The sequence below is a fragment of the Ochotona curzoniae genome, unplaced genomic scaffold (genome assembly GCF_017591425.1).
Source record: "Ochotona curzoniae isolate NIBS_2020 unplaced genomic scaffold, NIBS_Ocur_1.0 scaffold_3208, whole genome shotgun sequence".
Classification (NCBI taxonomy): Eukaryota; Metazoa; Chordata; class Mammalia; order Lagomorpha; family Ochotonidae; genus Ochotona; species Ochotona curzoniae.
The window spans coordinates 5,719,278-5,746,386 of NW_024467106.1; the positions used below are offsets into that span (position 1 = coordinate 5,719,278).

The 27,109-nt window shown below is 48.0% G+C and overlaps 1 protein-coding gene across 1 annotated transcript in view; it reads right to left on the bottom strand.

Moving 5' to 3' along the window:
- Positions 1-27,109, bottom strand: part of GARNL3 (GTPase activating Rap/RanGAP domain like 3) — a 138,890-nt gene that overhangs the window by 62,457 nt on the left and 49,324 nt on the right. The window contains exon 4 of the mRNA XM_041004369.1: positions 10,756-10,830. Coding sequence (XP_040860303.1) covers positions 10,756-10,830 — 75 coding nt within the window. The remainder of the gene's footprint in view (positions 1-10,755; positions 10,831-27,109) is intronic.

Here is a 27,109-nt window from a genome sequence, read left to right on the forward strand (position 1 = left end):
CTCCACTTCCCATCCAGCTCCCTGCTTGTGGCCTGGGAAAGCAGTCGAGGATGACCCAAAGCCTTGGGACCCTGCACCCCTGTGGGAGACCTGGAGGAAGTTCCTGGCTCCTAGCTTCAGATCAGCACAGCACCAGCCATTGGGGTCACTTGGGGAGTGAATAATCGGACAGAAGATCTTCTCTGTCTCTCCTTCTCTCTGCATATCTGCCTTTCCAATAAAAATAAATAAATCTTAAAAAAAAGAGAACAGTGCAGGGAACACCTGTGTATCCTTTGCCAGATTCACCTGCTATTACTGTGTTACCCCAATTTTGTGTTTACTTCCTTCCCACACACACACACACACCTTTTTTATGAACCATTTAATCCCCAGGTGCATAAACAATAGGATTTTATTCCTACATACTTCAGTGTGCATTCCCCAAGAATCTGAATATTCTATTACATAAACACAATTTTCACACAGTTTTATCACTTTAAAAAAAAGATTACACAAAGAATATCACCATCTGGATCCCGATGTTGTCAACCACTCAACAGTGTTCAAGGTGTCTTCCTCTTTGGAATGGAATCATCTCATCATCACGCCTGCAGAGTCCCTTCATTTGGGACATTTCACAAAGTCCTTGTCTTTGAGGACAAAGACATTTCCGAAGAGTGTGGTGTTTCTCCACGATTAGATTCTGGGGAGGTCTGTCTGTTGGGAAGGCTTCTCCTTGACCCATTCCAGATCACGACCTGCTGACTTTCATCACCCAGCCATGATGCTGTCCCCAAGGTTTGACCTGCTGGTGTGACTCAAGAGAAGCACACGTCAGGATTTTGCTCCCTGCAGGATTGCTGCATGTGCCATGCTCAACAGTCATTCATTTCACAACTGAGTCACCCCAGCGGTGCTCCTGGTCCATGACATCCCAACACCACGCTGCCAGACAGCATGCAGCTCGGGCAGGAACCCTGGGGTCCACCAGCCAGTTTTAGGCATCTGTTGGCCATACACAAGGTGGCAGAGAGGCCAGCCTAAGAAACTGGTCTTAGCCTGTCAGATTGCATGGTTGTGGTGGTTAAGGTCCCGAGGTTCTGGATCCTGCAAAGCTGCTGCCGAGTCTGCAAGTGGAGTTCTTACTACCCCAGCATGTGGAAACCTTGGGAGCTGCTGAGACATGCACAGCACAGACAGAACCACTTCAACTGGCAGATCTTAGCCCAGCACTTCTCAAATTTGTTAAACTATGCATTCTTGTAGATCTCTGTCTCCTTGGGGGCTCTCTGGGTAGGGCCCCAGACTCTGCATTTTTCTTTAAAGATTTATTTATTTTTTGAAACTCAAAGTTACAGAGAAAAGAGAGAATCTTCTATCCCTTGGTTCAGTCCTCAGGCATCTACAGCTGCCAGCCTTATGCCAGGCTAAATTCTGGAGTTGGAGCTCCATCTGGGTCTCCCACATGGGCAGCAGGGACCAAACTCTTGGGTCATCTTCTGTTGTATTTTTCTTAGACTATTAGCAGGAAGCTGGATCAGAAATGGAGCAGCCGGGACATGAATCAGTGCCCAGATGGGATGCCCGCATCACAGTTTGTGGCTTTATGTGTTATGCCACAATGTGGGCCCCTAGAATCTGCATTTAGCAAGCATCCAGCTGCTTCTGGTAAACATGGACTTGGAGAATCAATGCTCTGGGCAAGCTTTTAAAGGAATCCAGGGCAGAGGAAGGGATCAGGAATGTGGATAAAAACAGAATACCTGTCTTTATTTTCCCTAGCTAGGACTCAGTATTTCATTCTGTCATGAGTACAGGCGAGAACCATGGGAGAACAAACAGTTCTACTAACTGTGCTACATCCAACACATAAAGAGAGCAAGAGAGAAAGTGGCAAAAGATCACAGACATTTTCAAAACCTGTCTAGTGACTGGAGATACCGAGAGACACTGCTTCTGTTGTAGATTACACAGGAGCTGTGGGACCTGCCTCCAGGCTGCTTACACCTGTTGAATTAGTCATCACCTGGATTACTACATGATAAATTAGGCTTAAAAGTTGGTTTGACAATTCTGTCTCTTTTAAAAGATTTTTTTTTTTTATTGGAAAGGCAGACCAGATTTATAGAGAGGAGAGACAGAGAGAAAAACCTGTCCACCGGTTCATTTCCCAAATAGTTGCAATAGCTGAAGGTGAGCTGATCTGCAGCCAACAGCCAGGAGCCTCCTCTGGGTCTCCCATGTGACTATAGGGTCCCAAGGCTTTGGGCTATCCTCTGTAGCTTTCCCAGGTCAGGAGCAGGGAGCTGGAAGGGAAGTGGAGCCACCGGCACATGAATCGGCGTCCATATGGAATTATGGCGCATGCCATGTGAGCATTTAGCCACTGGGTCATTGTGCCAGGCCTGATAACTCTCAATACAGCTCTTCGTGATCCTATATATTTTGTCTTATGCATTTATGAACAGTATTCCACGAAGGAAGTCTACTGGCTTTTTCAGGTTCTGCACAGAAAACCTCGCTCTAGGCTCCTGAAGGCCCTGAGCCTGCCCTCCCCGTGGCTGGCCCCTGGAGTGGACTGCTTTATGGAGGGGCGAGGTACAGCTGGCATCTCAGAGGCCAGGCTGGCTCTCAGGGCCATGCAACACCTTGAGTTACTTCCTCAGTAGTTCAAAACTTATCAACTTAAATGCTGTCTTCACTGAACACTTAGCTGAAGTGGAGGGGAAAAAATAATGAAAAAAAAACACACTATGAAAGCTGTGAGGCGTGACACTTCCTTCCCTTTGTTAAAATCAAGCATGACAATGTGCAAAGGCAAAAATATGCACAGGAAATGACAAGGGAAAATGCACAGGCCAAGCCCCGAGCCTCCTCTGTCCAGTTTCCCAGAGCAGCTCAGCTCTGGAAGGACCTGCATCTGGCAGGAGGAGACAGTGATGGGCACAAACACAGGGGCAGCGTACAGGTCATCTTCCACGCATTCCTCCCAGTGCCCACTGCTGGGATCAGGCTAGGAAGTAACTTCAGTAGCTTGGAAGGTTTGCTTGCTCCCTTTCTCACTCATTGCCCAATCACATCCCCCAAGGTAATCACTCACTTGTACCACTGTGGGTTAGTTTTGCCTCCTCTTGAGCTTCATGGAGATCAAATCGCCTTGTAGGGAGCATTTGAGTTGGAGTCTGCAGTTGATGGACAATCAGACCGTGGCCAGTTTTTGACTGCTAAGGATAAGGCTAGTACAAACATTCTGGGGTTGACATTTTGTCCAACGCAAGCTCTCATTTCTGGTGGGTCACATCATAGGACACCAAGAATAAGTACATCCAAAAAATATTTATTTATTTATTTATTTATTTATTATTGGAAAGGCAGATATACAGAGAAGAGGAGAGACAGAGAGAAAGATCTTCTGTCCCCTGATTCACTCCCCAAGTGGCTGCAATGGCCAGAGCTGAGCCAATCCAAAGCCTGGAGTCAGGAACCAGCAACCAGCGGTTTCTTCTGGGTCTCCCATGAGGGTGCAAGGTCCCCAATCTTTGGGCCATGCTTGACTGCTTTCCCAGGCCACAAGCAGGGAGCTGGATGGGAAGTGGGACTGCCAGAACATGAACCAACGCCCATATGGGTTCTCAGTGCATGCAAGGTGAGGATCTTAGCCACTAGGCTACTGTGCTGGGCCCTACAATTTAATACATGGCTTTGGAAGAGGTTGCACCAGTGTATCTGCCTGTCAGCAATACATAATACATGAGAATTCTGATTGCCTCACATCTGCTGAGAAAACTTAGTGTTTCAGTCCTTCTAATTTCATCAGCTTTGGAGCGAGTGTTAGTAGTACATAATCATGCCTTCTTTTACAGCAAAGCAAGGTGATGGTGAAGCAGGAACATGTTGCATACTGAAATCAACAAGAAAACTAAGGGGATATGTTCGGATGAGTATGTTTTTCAAATAACTGAGGTTGAACATTGCGAGTATGCCCTTGTGGACCAACATTCGCTCAAAGCCTTGATGGGTGTAATGACCTTGAACCGTTCCCTGTGGATGACCGTCCATGTGTGCAGTGTTCCAAAAGTGATAATTCCTGAGCTATTTGTTTTTGCCAAGTCCCATTGTTTATGGACTTCGTGCACACTTCATCAGGTAGATGTGATTAATTATACCATCAGCCATTGAGGACTGACCCAGTCTCCAGCCCCGCTCCTTCCTCTTAAGGTTGAGGGTAGATAGGGCTGAAACTTTCAGAAGATTCTAACCCAGACTCAATCTTTTTTGGGAGCCAGACCCCATCCTGAAGCCACCTAGGGGTTTTCCTAAGAGTCACCACCATAGCACGGAGACATTCCCAACCCCATTGTCACTCAGGGCATTCCAAGACTTTTAGGCACTCTATGCCAGGACCAAACAGACAGATCAGTTGCACATTTTCCATCATGTCACATGCCTAAAGCTGTTCATTTCATTTTTGAGAATGTCTCCTTGCTAGAAACTTCTTACGGAACAGTGCTCGCCTGCCTCTGTGTTCCATTCAGAGCCATCTACTGATATTGTCCATAGCCCATAGACTACATCTTAGCACTTCAACACAGCAGGCCTTTGGGCCATCCGAGACTTGGGCTCAGGCCCCCATCACCCGCTTCCAGTACCGTTCCTGCAATTCACACGAGTGACTTGAACACATGACTCGGATAGCTCCACACAACTGAAGGGCAGAGCAGTCCTGGCCCTTTCCTCACCGTAGACCTCCACTCTTGATGAAGTCTGGCAGCTCACGATGGACCCACAGTGTGCACGCTCCCATAGGGGTTGGTTGCTAGCTATGAGGCAGCATCATGGTGTACCCAACTGTAAAACTGTCAGCTTTGCCCTCCAACAGTGCCCAGCAGCATCTGACTCGGCGTCCCTAAGCCCCAACTTCCTAATGAATAAAAAGGGAGATGAAGCCCACTGTGTGTCCTTGGCCTTGTCCTTCCTGTACTTGAGAGATCTGTGTTTCGCATCTGTGAGTAGGGTTAGGCATTGTCCAGTAAATTCAGACTCACTAGTGATCCCATAATTGCTCATTGTCAGTTTTGTGTGTGTGTGTGTGTGTGTGTGTGTGTGTGTGTGTGACATCTTGATTCTGTCACCTGTCCCACTAATCAACCCACTGAGCAGCTTTATATTGCCTTCAAATGTCCTCATCTTGCCATCTGTGTGCTCATTCAGATTATTAATTAAAATAAGTGTGACCCTCAGGTGGATTTCAGGGCTGTCCGTTCTAACTCACTTGCATGTATCAATTAATAGATGGTGGCGCAGAGGGGAGCAATCTCTCAGCCCTTTACAAATCTGTCTTCCTTAGCCTGGGGAAGAGTCCTCCCATGCACTGCTGGGCAGGTGTGAATTCATACCATCTTTTGGGAGGGCAATTAGCAATAATTAAAAAGGTGGACACCATTTGGCCAGCAGTTCTATGACTAGGATATACATCATAACATGAGTTAAAATAGAGGGAAAGAAAGGGAGCAGAAACAAAAGCGAGAAGCAGCCTCAGTTCCAGCCAGTGAGGAAGGATTTTACTCCTGTGCATCAGAGTACATTAGTACAATGAACTGCGCAGTAACTGTCAGAGAGGACGAACCAGGGCTGTGTGCTGCCACAGGACGACATTGGAGGTACACAGTGAGACATGAAAGCAAGAGCCATGGCACTGGCGTGATGGCTCAGTGGCTAAATCCTTGCCTTACAAACACCAGGATCCCACACAGGCACCGGTTTGTGTCCCAACTACTCCAATTCCCCACTTGCTTCCTGCTCGTGCCCTGAGAAAATAGTGGAGGATGGCCCAACGCCTTGGGACTCTGTCTTCACATGGGAGACCTGGAAGAAGCTCCTGGCTCCTGGCTTTGGATCAGCTCTGGCCAACCACTGTGGCTATTTGGGGAGTGAACCAGCAGATGAAAGATCTTTTTCTCTGTCTCTCCTTCACTCTTTAAATCTGCCTTTCCAATAAAAACAAATAAATATTAAAGAAAAAGAGAGAGAGACATGGAATCTAACCTAAATCCCTTCCTCTAAGAGGGAAAGAAAATCCAGGGAAGAAATTGGAGGACCTTGGCACTACATTCTACTGAACATTGTGCATGTATTTACAGCATCTGAGTTCAAAGAAGTATTTAATTTTTAAGATAATCTTTATAGTGGTTAAAAACAAACTGGATCTATATGTGCTGACACAAAAATATTCACAAGATGTTAAGGTGTTTTCTTTACTGGAAAAAAATGAGTTTCAGAGTACTGCCTGTATACACTACTATCCTACTTATGAAAACAAATTATGTATATGTATATATACACATATGTTATTTATAAATATATATAGGAGGAGAAAGAGAGAATATGTATGTATGCTAATGGGTGATGCCTCTGTGTGTGTGTATTGATCTTTGTCAATACATAAAAAAGATCTGGAGCAATCCAAGCCAATCCTATAGCATGAATATTACAGAGAAAAGGTAGATTGAGGCATGGAGGATGGGAGAGAGAAAAGGATTTTAATTTTTTTATATAGTTTCTCCTTTTTTAGAACCAAGTTGTATGTATGTTTCCATTTGTAATCCTAAACTTTATTTTTAATCCCTCTTTGCTGATGCCACAATTGTCTCAGCAGTATAACCTAGAAACCGGAATGAAATCAATTCGATATGTCACCCTCTTATATTGAACTCGGTCTGAAAGAGACTCTGAAAAGCCATAGGCAGGCCCTGGGCGATGCTCTCACCTGTGATCTGTGTCTGTAGTGTCTGGTTTCCCTCTTGTCAATATCTGAGAACATTCAGGTAGAACCAGGATGTACGTATTTGAATTCTCAAAATATCTCAGCGTGATTCAGTCCTCCTTCATAGCCCACAGCGTGAACAGGGTAGGAGTGGGCTAGCTACCTGCTGGCTTAGCCTGCTGGGTAAGATGCCTGTACCCATGGGTGGGGGTGGGGAGGTCAAGGAACTTCCAGGATGATGAACACTTTGAGTTGTGGGGAAAGTGGCTTGTCTTAAGAAGTTCTGGAAGCTCTGGAATGTTCCAACCCCGTGCTTTGTCCTATGTACCTTTTTCATTTGATTATTCCTGGGTCATGTCCTTTTAAATAAATTAGCTATGGTGATTAAACAATTTTTCTGGGCTCTGTGAGTCATTTTAGCAATCCGTAGACCCTCAGGAGTGGGGTGGCGGGAATTTCTAATCTCATAGCAAGTCAGTCAGAAATTCAGTCTGTGGACTCAACAACGCTGTGAGTGCCTCCTGGAGCGAAGGCAACCTTGTCGGACAGAGTCCCTAAACCTGTGGGGTCTGACATTAACTCCAGGCAGTTGGTGTAGAAATTGGATTGAATTGTAGGACACTCAGTTGGGGTCAGAACTGGCTGCTGTTAGGAATGGAAAAACCAATCAAGGAGTAGCACGTTTCCCATTACCACAATGTATAAGCAGGGAAAGATGTGCTGACTGTGGGTAAAGTTGTTGAGTGGGTCTCTGTGTTGGATTGGGAACAGCCTGGTGAACTCCGGACAGTGAGGGAGGGCCCATGTCAACAGGACTAATCTGTCAACTGCTTGCCAGCCCATGATCAAAGGGACAGGAGTGGAAAGAAGGCATTCAGAAAGTTCTATAGGAATATGATCTTTGTGTCATCAAAACCTATGCTTAGTGGGTTTATCTCATGCAACAGAGCCCAGCTCCCAACTCAGGTCCACTGAATTCCATGGTCAGTGGTGTAAGGTGGGTGCTGGATCCTAGTCATTGCCAGGTGGGTCATGCATAGCTCTTCAACAGGTTGGAAAGCAAAAGCAGGTCTGTTGCCACAGATCGGCTTGTGAAGCACCCCTTGGAGGCTTGGCCCTGCAGTGACATCCCCGGGAAGGCCTTGACTGACCGGCTTATCTGAAGGCAGGCTCTACCTTTGACTTGGCACCACAGCATTGTTTCTCTTTAGCAGTTGCACACACTTGCAATCATCCTACACATGTGGATTGCTTCCTCACTGCTCTCCCTGCTGGTCTGTAAGCTCCCAGGTCCACGGAGCCACCGAAGTAGGTGAGTAGAAACCCTATCCCGTATGATGCTGGGATCCCAAAACTCTACTGGCTCAAGGAAGAGTGACTCAGAATAAAGGAGGCCCACCACCCAAGATGGCACGGAAGGCTGCCATGCTTCTAAGGACAGCTGTCCCTATGGCCATCACAGGTCAGCCTTCCTATGCACACACAGCTCCTAGAGAGTTGCTGGGTACCACATTGACAAGTGTCTGGTATAAGCAAACATATATCCTCCCTTACATAGGGCAACTCACCCTAGGCCTCACTCTACTTCTTTTTTTTATTATTATCATTTTATTATGATACAGCTCCATACACTCTACTTCTAAACATTAATTTCCAAGGACAACAAAGGGCACATGGTCAGGTAGTGAAGGATACGAAGAACTGCATCGCACCAAAAGCACACGCTGGGAGGAATGAATCAAATAACAGAGAGAGGGAGTGAACCGTGTAAAATTTTGTATGTTAGGAGTGTCAATCACAGATGAAATGTAACGATGGCTTGAAAAGATAAAAGACACATCCGACACTTCTGAAGGGAAGAGTCAATTATGAAAAGTGACTGTGCCATCTTGGAGAAAGGCAATGGTTTATTAGCTAGGACACAGAAAGCACATGCAACCAAAATAATACAAACTGGGCATCATGAAATTCAAATAGTTCAGTACTTCCCAGGACACAGTCAAGACAACAAAGACCACTCATGGAATAGGAGAAAAATTAAATGCATCCAGCGATAGCCTAGTACTCAGCCTAGATAAAGAACATTGACAATCCAATGATACAAAGACAACCAGTCATAAAATTGCTCTGTAATTTGTGGGTTTGCAAAATCGTAAGCTACACTGAGTTAACTACACTGAGTTAACTGCTTTAACCAATTCACAGTAAGACATTTTTCCCTCTCTGAGTATTGGGTGCCCCTTTGATTTTTATCAGGCTGAGCATAACAGTGGCCAGAAGCTTGCGACTGAAGACCATTGGCAGCTAACACAGCCATGGACTCTGACCAAGCACCAGCTTTCAGCAGCTTTGCGGAACCCAAATCTATAACAATATTTGGCCGTTGATACCATATTTCTCAGGAGAAATCTGAAACAAGACCTTTTTTTTAGCACAGCAAACGCAGCAGTGAGCTGTGCAACGCAAGAACTACCTCAGAGAGCTCCTAGCATGTCAGGTGCACAGCCTGAGGCGTCCTGCTGGTGAGCTGCAGGGCCACAGTGGGAACCCCAGCACCCTGACTCCAGAGCCAGGGCACAGATGACTTTTAGTTCCCAGCTGGGCCCTAGAACCTACTCCTGGTGTTTAATGGCACAAGGTGACACAGCCAAGTGGGTGGTGTTTGATGACCAATGTGTGGTGTGTTGGTGCCACAGGAAAGCTCTGCTTACATCTGCGCTAGTCCTGGGAGGGGCCAGAACTATGTTTCTATGGGGTGAGGACAGCCCAGTGCCACTTGCTTACTTTACAGCGGGCTCAAGTTCTGCCAAAGGTAGGTCTTCAGACACAACCGTTTCTGGGGTCTCTGGTACTTGGGTTCTCTAAGAGCGATTCAGCGTGGTGGCTGCAGCAGGGGAAAATGAGAATTCCAGGCTTCTGCTCTGGGCCTGGCACCTGGGCCAGGCTTGCTGCCTGGCTTTGGGAATGGCTGCCTCATCTCAGGGGCTGGGCCTCTGGGGGAGGGCTGTTTGCAAACTTTAGGAGCAGACTTCTCTGGGCGCTCCTGAGCACGGTTCTCTCACAGAACACACATACATGTTCAGGGCCCAAGACAGGACTGTCTCCCCTTGCCTCACACGGCCATGGTGAGGGCACTGGGTCTGGGTGAATGATGGTACTGGGCTAAGGCCAGAGGTGAAGTTGAGCAATGACCTCCCAAAGGCTGGGGCCTTCCAAGGTCAGTCCACAGCGCTTAATCAAGAGTCTGCTCCAGGCAGGGGTCAGGAGGCCAAAGCTGGGTAACACGCAATGAGGACCATGGCAATGGCTGCCACTTCTGTCACAGCCTTTGCTTGCTGAAGGCTCACTACCGGCCAGGCACTGCGTTGAGAGCTTTGCAAGCTCAGTTCGCTGGAGCCTCTCAGTGACCTCTTCAAGACAGCATTCTATTGTTCAGAAGGGGAAACTGAGGCACAAACCACTGCCGGGGAGGGTTGCCTGGGTACGGGGATGTGTCACTTCTCAAAGAGAAGCAAAAGAGAAAAACTTGGGGAGCTTATGTTATACTCTGAGGTTTTGTGGGGTGGAACCCGTGATGGGGGCAAAGTGAGCCCCTGTGGCCTGCTGCAAGGGCAACCTGGAGAGCCCGGACGAGGGCCTGGATCCATCCGAGACATGCAGACCTCACGGCTGCCTCTCCCAGTGTCTTCTCTGGATGAAGGTGACATTTTTGAATCGTGGTAACTTTGCATCTCTATCCTGGGCCCTGAACCTGCTTCTGTGGGGGCCGTGCCTAAGGGACACAGGAGTTCTCTTTGTTCCCACTGCTGTTCTCTAGAGGGTGTGTGCTGTGCCATGCACAGTATCTTCCAGACCTTTCCCCTGTCAACCTGCGCTGACAGCACTGGACAGCTTCTAGTTCACCCCTTCCTGGTGGGCAAGGAGTCCTCCATGGAAACGAGGGCCACACACTGCTCCCTGCAACGTCGCAGACACTCGCACTCTCATGGGAGTAGGGCGGGCATCCTTACCTCATCCGAGGAGCCATTTTCCACTCTGAATCTTCCAGCCCGCTGTATGGCGCCGTCAGCGTCACTGGAGATGAGCTGAGAGAAGAAAGCACTGGGTTAGGCTGCAGGGCCGCCAGGTGCCACGCCTGTCTGCACGTATCCATCCAGGAGGAAGCCACTCTAACACCTGACACCATGAGCTACAGGGCGCAGCTCACAAGCTGCCAGTCCTCTCATTTATTCATGTATTTTTATTTATTTTTTTTAAATCGTTGATTCGTTCACTTGAAAGGCAGAATGACAGATAGAGAAGAGAGAGGAAGAGAGATTTTCCAGTCACTGGTTCACTCCTCAAATGCCTACAACATCTGGGACTGGGCCAGGTCCAAGCCAGGAGCCAAGAACTCCATCCAGGGGTCCAGTACAGTAGCCTAGTGGCTAAAGTCCTTGCCTTAAATGCACCAGGATCCCATATGGGTGCCAGTTCATATCCCAGCTGCTATACTTCGCATCCAGTTCCCTGCCTGTGGCCTGGGAAATAATCGAGGACAGCCCAAAGCCTCAGGACCCTGTGCCCACATGAGAGGCCTGGAGAAAGCTCCTGGCTCTTGGCTTCAGATTGGCTCAGCTCTGGCCGTTGCAGCCACTTGAGGAGTGAACCAGTAGATGGAAGATTTTTGTCTCTGTATCCTTCTCTCTTTGTAATTCGGATTTTCCAGTAAAAATAATTAAATCTTCAGAAAAAAAAAAAAAAGAACTCCATCCTGGTCTCCCACGTGGGTGGCATGGCCCCACGCAAATGAGCCATGGGAAGTGTCACGAGGCCTACTGTCCTTGTCAAGCTCAGTGCTCAGTTAGGCTGTGGTCCCCACAAACCCAGGAGAAAGGAACGCCTCCTCCTTAAGAGTGGGAACCAGAGCGTCAAATCCGCATCTGGACATATTCTGTTATTAGAAAACACGAAAGCAACGCTCTCTTGAAAGAAGAATCGCCACACAGCACATGTGGGCATGCGGCAGCTCACAGATGGCGAAGCTGGAAGCCCGGTCCCTAGTCAGGCGGCTTGCACAGGACAGCCTGAAGAACGATTAGTGGCTGGCACGGACACAGGGCTCCACTAACATCAGAGAAAGCCCGTGTATTTCATCTGCTTTTAAACAGTTTCCAAAAGGCCAATTAGTCCCATGCGAGGCAAGCAGACTGTGTGAGAGCTCTGGTGACACCAGGCTTGCAAACAGGCCGTCTGCCCAGGGCCTTGTGTCGGGAGGGGAGTGGACAGGGACAGGGAGCTGCGGCTTGGCACACTAGTGCTAAAATTAATGACTCAATGCTTATCTCATTCTCTCCTCCAAGATGTCCTACTAGCACCTTGGGAAAATGATGGCCCTTTTTTTTTTTAACATCTAAATCTGTCCTTAATTTGTAGTAAAGATGTGCCAACAATTTCCACACCTCAGATTCATTAAAGCACCTTGCCCAGGGGGCACAGCTCATGGCTCTGACTTGACGCTCACAACGAGGCAGCAATACACACTTCTGTCCACTCCAGAAGACTGTCACTAGTTAATGCTTAAGAGACACGAGGACACGTGCCAAATTTTTAGGAAAAATAATTTCCACAAATTTTCCCAAGGAAATTATTTTTAAAAGATTCAGAATATTTTCCCATAGCAAACACAAAAGTAGTATCTAGTATTTGCTGGGTGTTTCTATGTGCCAGGTACTCCTCTGCCTCATTTAATTCTCATAGTAACAACACCAGGACTATTGTCACATATGAGCAGGGAAACGGAGGCAGAGAGACATTGCTAGCCAGGGCCATGTGAGCACTCAGCCTGGGGAAGGACAGGGTTGCTGGCAAAGACGGCCTGACTCCTGATGCTTCCCACCCTCCTCTCCCTGCCTGCCTGCCCAGCCATCCACGGAGGAAGCACACAGGATTCTGTGTCAGTGTCTTCTTTGTGGGTTTCTGTTTGTTGTCTGTTAGAACAGAGGGCATTACAGACAGGGTTCTCCAGTCCCGTGTTAACGGCCTAAGTTGCCTCAAGGGCATGAGGAGAAGCATTTGGGATTCACATCTGGACGTAGCAAGAAAAGAACACTGCATTCAATTCCTAATGTTTGATCCGGGTATATAAACAGCAGGGGACACACACACATTTCTTACTTGCCACCCTTAAACTAGAGGTTGGCAGACAGAGTCCCAGGACCCAGGTCGTGTAGGACCCAGGGAGAAGAGCTTATGGTTCTTCACTGACTCACTCATTCGTTGATGGAACAGACATGAATTAAACATCTGCCATCTGTTATTGTATTCCAAACATTGCCACGCATGGGCAGGCATGCTCTTTTCAGGGGGATGGCTCAGTGAAGCTGTGAAGATGCCGCTCAGGGTGCCTGTACCCCATAGCCGAAGGCCTGGGGTTCAGTCTCAGCTCCATAGAGGATCCCAGTTTCCTGCTTATGCACACCCTGGGAGGCAGCTGGTGATGGCTCAAGTTCCTGGGTCCCTGCCACCCACACGGGAGACTCAGCACCCAGCCCCAGCTGCTGTGGGCCTTTGGGGAGTGAACCAGCAGATGGAAGATGTTTATCTGTCTCCCCCGTCTTTTAAATAGATCATCATTACATTTCTAAAAGCCTTTAAAAGAGAATGCCTTTTGCCTTTGATGAGAATAGAACAAAAGCACATTGCTTGTTTTGCTTTAAAGGGTCAAGATGAAAGTGAGAATATACTTAACAGCTCAATGATTAGAAGGAATCCAGCCCCCCTTTGAACTCTTGTTCCTGAAATTGACTCAGGTCTCAGGTTAATGCATTTAACTCAATCACTTTCACCATCTCCCCCACCGCCGTCTTCATCCAGGTCACCTCTCGCCTGGATGATGACCACAACCTAACTGGGTTAAATGCCCAACTGCTCACATGGCACTGGCAAGTGGGGTGCATCCCACCCCTCTCAAGTGCATCTTCCCTCACATTAGAGGGCATGCACCCCTGGTACTCGTGGCCTGGGAGCCTCTCCCATGGCGCTTTCCCTAAGTTCCCACTGCTCTAAGATGCCTCCTCTGGCCTCCCGGCCTGGGAAAACGATTCTGCATCAGGGCCTCCGGACACTCCCTGAGGTGTGGCTGCCCTGCCCCAACTCATCCCTGGACTAGTGCCTCCCTCCACAGGCATTCTCGACCCCCTTCCTTACGCTCCATGAGGGCAAAGACCACATTCCTGCTCACCACTGCACTCCCAGAGCGGACTTGGTAGAGATATTTTTCCAAGTTGCAGCAAAAAAAAAAAAAAAATTTATTTCCGTTTGGTCCTGGTAGAGATTTTCATTTGAGTGTTCATCAACAACAATGATGTCAATTAGATGAATGCCAAATTCCAACTCAAATGCCCAGAGGAATCCAACAATGGGAGGGGGAAAGACCTATGCCAGCTCTGGCAGTAGAGAACACTCATGACTCACATAAGAGATGGCCATGAAATTCTATAAGGTTTATCATGAAGGAAAACCAATGAGAAGGGCAGGCTGAATAACCTGAAGCCACCAGGGCACATCAGTGTGAATCATGATGTAAATTTCATAGCTTGAAGCTAATGCCCCTGACTTCCAGTGCCAGGGCCTGCCTGGGGAGGTAGGCGTGAGCGGAAGGGCAGTCGGTGGGAGGAGGGAATCCTGCCAGTCACACCAGGACTGGCAAGCAGAATGGCTTCTCTGTCCTCCCCTGCCCTGCAGCTGGCTCAGACAACTGCGGTGGCTGGTGCCTGGCACACCAGCTCCTGTGGAAAGAAGTGAGCGAAGGAACCAAGAGATGAGCTCACACACAGGACAGGGAGACGTTCATTCAACCAGCAGACTCGGCTGACTGCCAGGCAGTTATCTCTATTCTCTTCCTATCATTCCTTCTCCTCCTCCTTTTTTTCTTTTTGTTTTTTGTCTTAAAGATTTTATTTTTAGGGCCCGGCGCGGTGGCGCAAGTGGTTAAAGGTCCTCGCCTTGCACGCCCGGGATCCCATATGGGCGCCAGTTCTAATCCCGGCAGCCCTGCTTCCCTTCCAGCTCCCTGCCTGTGGCCTGGGAAAGCAGTCGAGGACGGCCCAAAGCTTTGGGATCCTGCACCCGCGTGGGAGACCCGGAAGAGGCTCCTGGCTTCGGATCGGCATAGTATCGGCCCGTTGCGCTCACTTGGGGAGTGAGTCATCGGACGGAAGATCTTCCTCTCTGTCTCTCCTCTCTGTATATCCGCCTTTCCAATGAAAAAATAATAAAAATAAATCTTTAAAAAAAAAAGATTTTATTTTTAGTGGAAAGGCAGATCAAGTTTATAAGAAGGAGAGACAGAAATCTTCCATCCATCAGTTTACTCCCCAGATGACCGCAATGGCTGAAATTGAGCCAATCAAAAGTCAGGAGCCTCTCCGGATGCAGAGTGCCCAAGCTTCGGACCATCCTCTACTGCTTTCCCAGGCCACAAGCAGGAGCTGGACCATATGGCATCCCAGTGCATGTAAGGTGAGAATTTAGCCACTAAGCCATTGTGCTGGGCCCCTCTATCATTCCTTCTGCACCTGGGATCAGCCACTCACAGCCCAAGAGGACCTGCACTCCTCCTGCTGCTGGGAGGATCTGACTCAGGCATGGACACCGTCCCTATCAGAAGCCATCTGAGTGTCCAGTGTGGTACCACCCAGAAGCCCTGTGTGTCCCCAGTGCCTCCTACATGGTGCGGGGTTCCAGATGCCGCCAAACTCTGCTCGTGCCATCTTCTATAGGAACAGCACCCTCAAGGGGGCCATGGGACACACCCAGAGTCCTGGGTGGGGCAGGGAGCACTTATGGATCCACGGCCTGTGGGAAAGGGGGTGTCTTTCTCTCGCACTTGTTCCCTCTCCACTGGCAAGAAGCCTAATGTCAGAGAGCTCACCAAAGCTCACATGGAAGACTGTGGGTCTGCCCATGCTTGAATGCAGTGTGGGCAGAACACCCAGCTGGGTGTGAGGGAGAAGTCAGCTTGTTTCTCACTGCATTGGTGAGCTAATCCAACCCACAAGGAAGAACGCAGAGGAAAACCACTGACCCCAGGTGCATAATGTAACCTGCAGAGCCTGATGTGACTAATCCTCAGCCTGTGGTGCAGCATCCCATACAGGTACCAGTTCGAGTCCCAGCTGCTCCACTTCAAATCCAGCTCCCTGCTTATGATCTTGGAAAGTAGTGACGGATGACCCAAAGCCTTGGGTCACTACATCCCCACATCCGCATAGCAGACCTGGAAGAAACTCCTGGCTTCTGGCTTTGGATCAATCCAGCTCTGGCTATGGTGACTACAGGGAATTGAACTAGCAGATGGAAGACCTCTCTGTGTTTTCCCTTCTATCTCTGTAACTCTTTCAAGTAAAATAAATAAATCATTCAAAAAGCACAAGATTTTAGAAAATCTCTAATTATGATAATAATTTGGGAGCAAACTGGATCTATAAAAACGGGACAACCTGTGATCAGATGAAAAAACATAATCCCAGAATTCTGAAATTTATCCATCACAGAAACCAAATCCTAGATAGATACCAACAAGAAAATGGCCCCCCAAGAGTAATCTGGAGTACTAGTTTGCAATAACTGTAGGAAGAGGATTATCAAAGCTTTAGGGAGGGCCTGGGACAGTGGCCTAGCATCTAAAGTCCTCACCTTGAATGTGCCAGGATCCCATCTGGGCGCCAGTTCTAATCCCAGCTGCTCCACTTCCCATCCAGCTCCCTGCTTGTGGCCTGGGAAAGCAGTTGAGGACGGCCCAAAGCCTTGGGGCCCTGCACCCCCGTGGGAGACCTGGAGGAAGTTCCTGGCTCCTGGCTTCAGATCGGCACAGCACCACCCATTGGGGTCACTTGGGGAGTGAATAATCGAATGGAAGATCTTCCTCTCTGCTTCTCCTCTTCTCTGTATATCTGCCTTTCCAATAATATAAATAAATCTTTTAAAAAAAAAAAACTTTAGGGAACACAGCTAGGAGAAGGCACATGGAAGAATGGGTGGAGTGTGACTCCGAGTGCATATGGGCAGAGAACCAGGGATAGCCCTCTACCAGCAGCCCCCACAGCAAGGTTCATGCCAGGCAGAGAGCTCCCCTGTCTGAGGCAGCTGGGCCTGAACTGCATGGACAGAAAGCAGAGAGCATGTAGGCTGAGTTCTCTAAGCCCAGAGGCAGCCAAGAGGAGGGCTGTGATGGTTAACCTCTCCCACAGGAGCATGCTGTGCCCCGTGAAGAAGAGTCCAAGAAAGACCTTCCCAGGGGTGCTGGGACCCCACCTATCCAGCAGTTCCAGGAGTCACTCAGATGTCTTAAAATATGATCAGCTCAGACCTGCACTTCCAAAGGATGGAGCGTGGGAGATGGGACGGGGTATAAGGAAGTGGATAAAGGGAAGCTTGGAAGCCCTTCCTGAGAGCCAGAGAGAGATGGGGTGTAGTCCTCCATGCAAAGCAAAGAGACCTGGGGTTCTGGTATGGTGGCAGAGTACACTGATCCTTTGCCTGCAATACTGGCATGCTATATGAGCACCAGCTCATGTCCTGGCTGCTCCACTTCCCATCCGGCTCCCTGCTTATAGCCTGGAGAAGCAGTGGAGGATAGCCCAAAGCCTTGGGACCCTGCACCCATGTGGGAGACCTGAAGAAACCTTCTGGCTCTTGGCTTCTGGATCAGCTCAGCTCCGCCCACAGTGGCCATTTTAGGAGTAAACCAGTGGATGGATGATGTCTCTCTGTCTCTCCTTCCTCTGTAAAAATTTGCCTTTCAAACAAAAATAAATACATCTTTAAAAAGAGAGAGACTTGATATTTGGGAGCATTGGTGAAATTCAGCTAGCTGCAGAAGACATCTTAAATAGCATACAGCAATCAGGAACAAGAAAAACAAAGCAAAAATATTCCTGATAAGCAAATGATACAAATCAGAAAATAGGGTTTATGAGAAAAAGCTATCAAAAGAAAAAGTTATTCCATGGGGATAAAAAGAACCAGCTAGCCCCAAATATAACAAAAAACATTTAGGTAGTAAATAGTAATTATAAAACAAAAACCATTATAAATAGGATTATACAAAATCATAATTACAATGGAAAATTTAGTGTTTCTCTTTGATGAACAAAAGTAAAAACCAGTAAATATTTATGCAGGAATTAAAAATAAAATTGATAAGCACAATTTATATATATTTTTTGAGATATTTATTTCTACTTGAAAGGCAAATTTATAGAGAGAAGGAGAGACCTAGAGAGAAAGAGATCTTCCATCCACTGGTTCATTCCCTAAATGGCTGCAATGGCTGGAGCTGAGCAGATCTGAAGGCAGGAGCCAGGAGCCTCCTCTGGATTGCCCACATGAGTACAGGGGCCGAAACACTCAGGCCACCCTCCACTGCTTTCTCATGCCATAGGCAAGGAGCAGGATCAGAAGTGCAGTGTGAATCGGCAATCTATGAAATACCAGCACTTTTAGTCACAGCATTAGTCTGATAAGCCACAATTTAACAGACATAAATATATCAAGGCACAAACAGAGAATCTGTGTCTTTTAAAACTGTTAACTGGCCTTTAAGATACTAACAATTTTGAAAAAAAAAAGGGGGGCGGGGGGACTAAAACCCTAGGAAACTTCTTAATACATATACCAGGAAGTAAAGATACGTGGCAGTACATGTCTGTACTCCCAAATGAAAGCAGAACTCCCAACGAAACATTTAAATATACTTTTACAGTATGACACTAGATTTTCCACCTTGTCTGTACCTGGCAGGCCATGATACACGCAAACAGCAGAAAGTTAAACTTGTAACTGTTACTAAGGGACTATGCTCCCGGGATCATGTGCAGAGAAATGGCAGGAAGGGAAAATGGGGAGGGGGAAGGAGGAAGCCCTATGGTTACAAAACTGTACCGTAAAAAATAATAAAATTGGGCCCGGCGTGGTGGCGCAAGTGGTTAAAGGTCCTCGCCTTGCACGCCCGGGATCCCATATGGGCGCCGGTTCTAATCCCGGCAGCCCCGCTTCCCTTCCAGCTCCCTGCCTGTGGCCCGGGAAAGCAGTCGAGGACAGCCCAAAGCTTTGGGATCCTGCACCCGCGTGGGAGACCTGGAAGAGGCTCCTGGCTTCGGATCGGCATAGTATCGGCCGTTGTGCTCACTTGGGGAGTGAATCATCGGAGGGAAGATCTTCCTCTCTGTCTCTCCTCTCTGTATATCCGCCTTTCCAATAAAAAAATATAAATAAATAAAAATAAATAAATAAATCTCTTTAAAAAAATAATAAAATTTTTAAAAGTCTGTAAAACTGTAGCACTCATATTCTAAAGTAACTGAGTCAGAAATTATGTTCAAAGGATTAAAAAAGCACATTAAAAACATGTAATCGAAAACATCTTAAACAGTCATGATAACACTGGACATTCTTCCAGAGTGAAACAAATGAAGCCACAGATGCTGAGTTTATAGGAGAATCCGTGTTCTAAAATGTTTCATTGCCAGACAAGAAAGGATAAAAATAACAAAACAGGGCCTGGCGCGGTAGACTAGTGGCTAAAGTCCTTGCCTCGCATGCGCCAGGTTCCCTTTCGGGCACCGGTTCTAATTGCGGCAGCCCCACTTCCCATCCAGCTCCCTGCTTGTGGCCTGGGAAAGCAGTCGAGGACAGCCCAAGGCCTTGGGACCCTGCACCCCCGTGGGAGACCCAGAAGAGCTCCTGGCTTCGGATCGGCTCAGCTCCAGGTGTTGCGGTCACTTGGGGAGTGAATCATCGGATGGAAGACATACACTCTCTGAGTTTACCAGTAGCTATCTGGAAAACTGGAGAAGCTGTCAGAAGACAGCACTCCTGGCCCAGGGGGGTCTTCCGAGGAGGGGAGGGGTCCTGTCTCCCCACAACAGCTCCCCCCCAACACATTCACGGGAAGGTGCTTTGCTCAGAGAAGAATTAGCCAATCAACTGCATTTAATCTGCTGAAGAAGGTCAGGGAAAGGAGCTAATGTGTACTTAACATCCTTGATGCAAAGAAGAGAGGACAAGATCTGTATCCGAGGGGGATGGCACGATGGTTCAATTGGCTAATCCTCTGCCTGCAAGTGCCAGCATCTCATATGGGTGACAGTTCATGTCCTAGCTGCTCCACTTTCCATTAAGCTCCCTGCTTGTGGCCTGGGAGCAGCAGAAGGCCCAAAGCCTTGGGACCCTACACTCACATGGGAGACCTGGAAGAAGCTCCTGGCTTCTGATTGGCTCAGCTCTGGCCATTGCAGCCATTTGGGGAGTGAACCAGCAGAAGGAAGATCTTTCTGCCTCTCCTTCTCTCTATAAATTTGCATTAAAAAAAAAGTGTTTTTCAAAATTTTGTATCTGAGTCACTTGACTTGGTATCACATCTCTGACTTGGTCATGTGCTAACAGGTCTGAGCCTGGGGGTGGGGTTGGTGGCAGGAGGCAGGGGCCGTGTCAGGGCAGGGGGAAAGAAAATGGTGAGGGCCCCACGGGCTCTGGAGGGTCCCCTTTGCTTTCTCACACACTGTCTGGTGTGGGAGATTGCCCCTGGATCTCTGCCTGCTACCTGCTGGGCATGGCTCACAGCTTGTCGGCCCATGACCTGCGGCTCAGCTTCCAGCCCTGCGTGGGCAACATGACTTCTGACATGACTGGAGGTCTAGGTGAATAGATGCGCCTTCTAGCCAATCACAGTGTTCTTAAACAACCAAGGAGAGATTATGAGTGTAGGCTTAGGGGTCCTACTGGCCAGATGCAGATCTCTGTGAATTTGGGGAACATCACTTAATGCTTCCTCTTCAATGTTAGTCTCCTTATCAACAAATTGGGGACAATGACTATCTACTTCCTAGCACATGAGGTGGGTCCAATAAGTAAAACATGAGAGGATACAAGGATAGCAGCTGGATACAAGTAAGTGGCCAATACATATTACACTGCAACAGTTTGTTAGGAATGTATGATAATGCAATTAATATAAATGCTCTGATTAGTACTAAAACCATGAAATAATGGAGTGTGACTAAACCACTTTTTTGTTTTGCTGAATTTAATGTGACTTAGTGGGTAAACCTCTTTCCTGGTGCATTTAAACATCTGGAGGATCCATCCAACAGTTATCACTGACACCTGTTTTCAGAGCTTGTGCTGAATGCTGCACTTACACAAACGCAACATCATCCCTGTCCTAGAGGAACTCAGATTCTAGAGGGGGACAGCCCAACACAGAAGCAGACACCAACAGAGAAGCCACATCAGAGGCAGGAACAGGGCGCCCTGGGGGTCAGAGGCTGCAGAGGCCTCTGCTGATTGTGGTACTGTGGAAGGCTGCATCGCTATAACACAGTTTGTTCTGGAGCTTTAATGCAATTTATTGTGGTATAGGACTTTGAGAAATGATTTCCAACACAACACAGGCGGGGTTTTTTGTTTGTTTTTTAAATCACACACACTGGTTAAGAAAGCACTCCTGCTGCTGGCCGCTGGCCTCTCACTCTTCTACACTGGCTGTCAGCAGGGAGAAGCCAGGGAGCAGGTGCAGGCTCTGTCTAGAAGGCTGTGCAGCAGGAGTGCAGAGCGCCATCATAGAACCAGAAGGAACACTGGGGCTTCTCAGAACGTTCTCCATCCAGCAGCCACAAGGCTCTGAGTCTGAGCTCTTTCTCTCTTTCTTTCTCTCTTTCTTTCTTTCTTTCTTTCTTTCTTTCTTTCTTTCTTTCTTTCTTTCTTTCTTTCTTTCTTTCTTTCTTTCTTTCTCTTTCTCTTTCTCTCTTTTTCTCTCTCTCTTTCTCCCCCTCTCCCTTCCTTCCTTCATCTTTTTCTTTCTTTCCTTCCTTCCTTCCTCCCTTCCTTCTCTCTCTTTCAGACATTTATTTTTATTTTTATGAAAGTCAGAATTACAGAGAGAGAGAGAGAGAGAGAGAAGCAAACAGAGAAGTCTTTCATCTGCTGGTTTCCTCCCCAAATGGCTGCAATTGCCAGAGCTGAGCCGATCCAAAGCCAGGCAGTAGGAGCTTCTTCCAGGTCTCCCACGTAGGTGCAGGGTCCCAAGGCTTTGGGCCAGCCTCCACTGCTTTCTCAGGCCACAAGAAGGGAGCTGGATGGGAAGTAGAACAGCCAGTGCACAAATCAGTGCCTATATGGGATCCTAGGTGTCCATGGCAAGGTCTTAGCCACTAAGTTACTGTGCCAGGTCAAGACTTTCTTGTATTGGAAAGGCAAAGTGGGAGAGAGAGAGAGAGAGAGAGAGATTGATCTTCCATCCACTGGCTCACCCCTGAATGACCACAGCAGCCAGTGCTAAAGACAAGAGCCCAGAACCCCATTGGGATCTCCCAAATGAATAGTAGGGGCCCAAATATTTGAACCCCGTCTGTTGTCTTCTTAGGTACAACAGCAGGCAGATGGATTGGAAACAGAGCAGCTGGGACTCAAACTGGCTCTCTGATGTGACATGTCGGTGTTGTAAGAGGCAGCTTAATTTGCTGTGCTATAATGCTAGGTTCCAGACTTTTCTAATCATTATCTCTGATGATTAGAGGTGAACTCATTAGAGGTGATTAGAGTTCTTCAGTGAGCTCATTATTCACCATGAGGATTTATCCGATGGATTCAGCTCATGTCTTCCTGTTTTTCCAAATTTAACGACTTCCTAGCTCTGCCTTTCATGTCCAAGGTTCCAGCAATGTCTTCACATCCATCTTGGCACAGCTTGGTGACCACTGCACTCAATGTATAAACCACCCCTGGCTCCTCTGAGTACATGATCTAGCTGAGGAATCCCTGGTTAATCAAGTCAGCATTGCCAAGTCCCAACACACAGGTCCCATGTACTGCTGGTTTCTCACATGCACATTGTCAAGAGCCAACACTCCAGCCACCTGTTAAAGGTAGGCTGAGTCTGTGGAGACAGTCTGCATGGGACTAGGTCTGCAACCCACGCATGGCACTCGAATAAGGCTAGCTCTTCATCTCAACTTCTTGTGTCCATTCCTGCCTAGCTTCTCATCACATCTCCCACCCTGTCCGTCAGGCACCCTTTCCCCCAACAGACAACCTGTCCACTTGTTGTAGTGGGAAATGTGAGGCAGAGCAGATTAGGAGTGTCACGCAACCCTCCAGCTCAAAATATGCCCGTCGTGGCTTCCTGGATAACGTTGCATCTGGCCAGCAGCCCCAGCTGCCCAGTAGGATGCCTGGGAAGAGTCACCATAAACAGGTGACTACCCATAGACAGGACATTTTCTATTTACTCTACGGCTAGTGGGGAATAGAGGGTCACACCCGGAAATAGGCCCGTGGCCTGTAGCAGTTACCGAAGGCTGGAAGATACTTTGCTTTCTGCTCCACTACTCAATTTGGTCAAGAGACAATGGCCCTAGATAAAGAGCTACTACAAAACCCTGGGAATCTCCCTGTTTGGCACAGGGAAGCCCCCACACTGGGACGACCCATCTATGCCAGCATCTCTTCACTGTGGTGGGAAGGCAGAACATCCTGGGAAGGACAGGCTGCCGATGTGCTGGGCACTGGTCACACCAAAGGGTGTGTGGGGCTGGGGGAAGTCTTCACCTCTCCATCACCTCGATCCTACTCTGGGATCCTCACAGCCGCCATGTCCTCCAGTTCAAAAGAACAGTCAAGCTGATATCACTGGACACTTCTCTTCCAAGCCAGACGGCGACGCAAGCCCTTAAATCCTTGTGCTCCCCAAGCCCTGGAGCCATGGGTCCAGGGCAGCAAGAGGACGCCCTGGCCCAGCCCCTGCTGGACACCCGGGGGGTGTCGGGGGCTTTTCCCCATCACCAGCCACGCAGCTGCCCAGGAAAGCCACCTTTCTGGAAGGACACTGAGAGCTGATGTCATCTGGTTACACATTCTGAACACTGGGAAGCATTAGATCTGAAAAACAGTTTGCTTTTCTTTGAAGATTCATAAGAAGGGAGAAAAAAAAACCCCAACATAGAAGACATGAGAAAAATGAGATACATAATCCCACTCAAAATGAAAAAAAGAAAGTCTTCACTGAAAAATGAAAATAAAATTTTAGGAGTGCAGTTGCTATCCTCAGGGAGAGGGAAGACAAGATCTCTCTTGGCCACAGCATAAAAGCTGTACATGTGGTGACATGAAAGAGGAACAGACAATGCAAAAATATGGGATTTAGAATCCTCACTGGAGGAAGAAAACAATACTGATTTTTAAAATACGAAGAATGAAAAGACAGTCACAGAGGACAGAGAAGAAAGATCTTTACCATTCTGAGGATGTGTGTGTGTGGGGGGGATGAACAGTAATCAAAGTTAAAGTAGAAGAAAATCTATTCATTCCTGATTAAAGACTTGGCTAGGAACTACATAACTAGAATGCTTTTGGCAAAATTAACCACAAGAGAAATATGAAGTAAAACTACAGAAAACATTTTTTTTCAAAAATGTATTTTGTAAAAAAGGCTTATTTATTTATAAGTCAGAGTTATTAGGGGGAGGAGATCTTTCACTTATGGATACATTCCCCAAATGGGCCAGACTGAAGAAGAGCCTTGCTTCCCCAGGGGCTCCCTCTTGGTGCAAGGGGGGCACGTGTTCCCAAGTGCATTAGCAGGGAGCTGGATAAGAAGCAGAGCACCCAGAACATGAACCTGTGCCCATATGGCATGCCAGCATTGCAGGCAGCAGTTTTACCTGCTACATCACAGCTCTGGAGAAAAACAAGAAATGAAGAGAAATCCAAGCAGGAAAAGTCTCCCAGAAAACAGATAAGAACTACAGTGCCCAGTCTCAGGTTAATGACGACTGAGGTTATGAGCATAGCTGATGCATCTTACCAAGCACCTGCAGGCAGGAACCTTTGAGAAGTCAGGGACAGCAAGGAGAACATGCTGGAAGCTCACGGAAAGAGTAAGTGATGCAAATATCACAAAGTGATGCAAAAAAGGAGCACCCAGAAGCAAACATTCCTGTGGTTTTCTTATTCCCATCTCAAGAGACCAAATGAGAACACGTGAGGAATTTTAAGGTCCTTTTCAAAACGGAAGTCCATGCCAGCCATGCCAAATAGTGATGTGAATTTTAAGCAAAGTGTTCAAGTGAGGTCTAAGCTCAATAAAGCTTTTAGGGGTTTACTGGAGCAGCTACGATTATGGACATTCACCTCAACACAACCCACCACGGCAAAGATGCAGAGACCAGCCCTACCACACAGCAGGTGTGTGATCTCTCTGAACCACAGCTGTAAAGTGGGGGTACCTACACCTCCTCAAGTAGTTGTGGAATTTAAATCAGTTTGTATCGATAACACACTCACAGGGTTATCTGATGTTGGCCAGTGCATACAGATGTCAGTCAAAAGCAACGTGGCCCTGAAATCTACATTTGATGAGAGAGTAGATGTGGCCTGTGAATGATTTTCTGGTTTCTGGAACTAGTGTCTCAGACACTAGATCTGGGGCTTGCTGAGGCTCAGCTGCCCTGTGGGCCATTCCAACAAAGATGTCCAGTGGGGATTTGGGCAAACTGGTCCCTGTAACAGACAGCTGTGGACAGAAATCTGGACGAACACATGACATGGAAGTCCCTGTTTAAGTGAAGCCATGGAGAGGGAAGATCGGTTAGGAAGCGCCTCAAGAATGAGAGCAACGCCTGGGGCCAGCATCAGGGGAGCACCTGAAGCAAGGAGCCAGGCTGGAGAGCAGGAGTCCCTGCAGAGGAGCAGGGGAGGAGGAGCGGTGAGGCAGGGGCATGTCAGGGGAGAGTGGAGATGGACAGGGCCCCCCACCGCCACAATGGGGCTGCAGAAGATCAAGACTGAGAAGTGTCAACTGGCTCAGGCAGCAAAAAGGCTCTTGGTGACCTTGACCAAGAGCAGTTCAGTGGATGGCAAGGCAGGGGAGGGGGGCACTGGCATCAAAAGGAGAAAGTCAGACAGGAAATGGTGCAACCAGTGTGGGGATCAAACAGAGAATGTAGAGGCTGGCTGGCATATCCTCCCAAAGTAATTAAAAGTCTTCCCATCTATTAAAAAAGCACAGTTGGAGACTTTGTTTTAAATGACTGCAACATGGTGATAACTGAGACAGGCTGATTAAAAAGCTGAGTGCCCCCTCCCCCCCCCCAAGCACACACACAAGCATGCAAAGTAATCGTTTCTATTAAAATGGCTAGAAGAATTCAATGTGAAAATATTACTTGTGGCTCAGTGGTCACAGTGAGGACATAAAACCATGAACCCTTTGGGGTCAATTATAGCAGGACTTCCTCTGGATTCATTTAGTAAAGGGGATAAAAAAAATTGGATGGGGGAAACAAATTTTTAGACATAAACTCTGTTTTGACTCCTGCAAGAGGTAGGCCCGAGGTAAACAGGCCTATGCCTAGAGAACTTGCGAGACAGGGATGCCAAGAGGAACTCTGACGACACCACCACTGCTCTGGGATCCCATACCCCCAAGAAAGCCTGTCCCTACAGCCTGCCACGGGGCAGTGCGTTAGTCACGAGGGCAGGGGGTCTTGTGGTGAAGACCCCACAAGGGCTTTGCCTGTCCACTCCCATGCGGGGAGAGGTGGCAAGCAGATCATATCGCCTGTCATCTTTAGAATAAAGAGGGCGGTTTCCAAACTTCGTGCATGCTCAGGGCGCACTGTCAAATGCTGTGGCTTTGAGGGAGGACCCGTATGAACTCAGAGGAAAACACAGGTTCTGACAAGGCAGCTTTCAGACAAGTGAAAATGCCTTCTTGTCACTACAGCAGCGCAGACAGGCACCTAATGTGACACTGTACAGAGCGTTGTTTTAAGACTCGGTTTTGTAACAACCGAGGATACGCATTGCTGAGCCTGATCCCAGCTAACCTGAGCCCAGGTGGACCTAGGGCAGAGCAGAAAGGTTTTCACCAACAGGCACCAAGACAGCCACGTGCTTGCAGAGGCACACACGGTGGCTGCCTCTCCTGTGGATACGAGAAGCTGAAAAATATTCTACTCCGAGTAAGCACTGTAAACCTGAAAGACGACCGTTAGACTGATCAAAACTGCAAAGTGTTTTTGTAGGACAGTAGGGTACCATATCCTGGGTGGGGGAGTGAAGGTCACTGGGGTCAAAGCACAAAGATCCCTTAGGACCCCAGCTGAAGGTGTAGAGGCCAGAGGCTGCGAGCTGTCTGGACGGGCTTGACTGGGCAGAACAGGAAGGGGAGACCTGAGTGGCCCACGGCCCACAGAAGGGAGGGAGGTGAGGAAAGAGGGTGGATGTTTGTGGCTCTTCTCCGGAGGATACGCCGATGCCATATATGGTGGTGGCTCTTCCCTGTGTTGATCTTGTCTGGGAAAGTCTGCAGGGTCTGTCTGA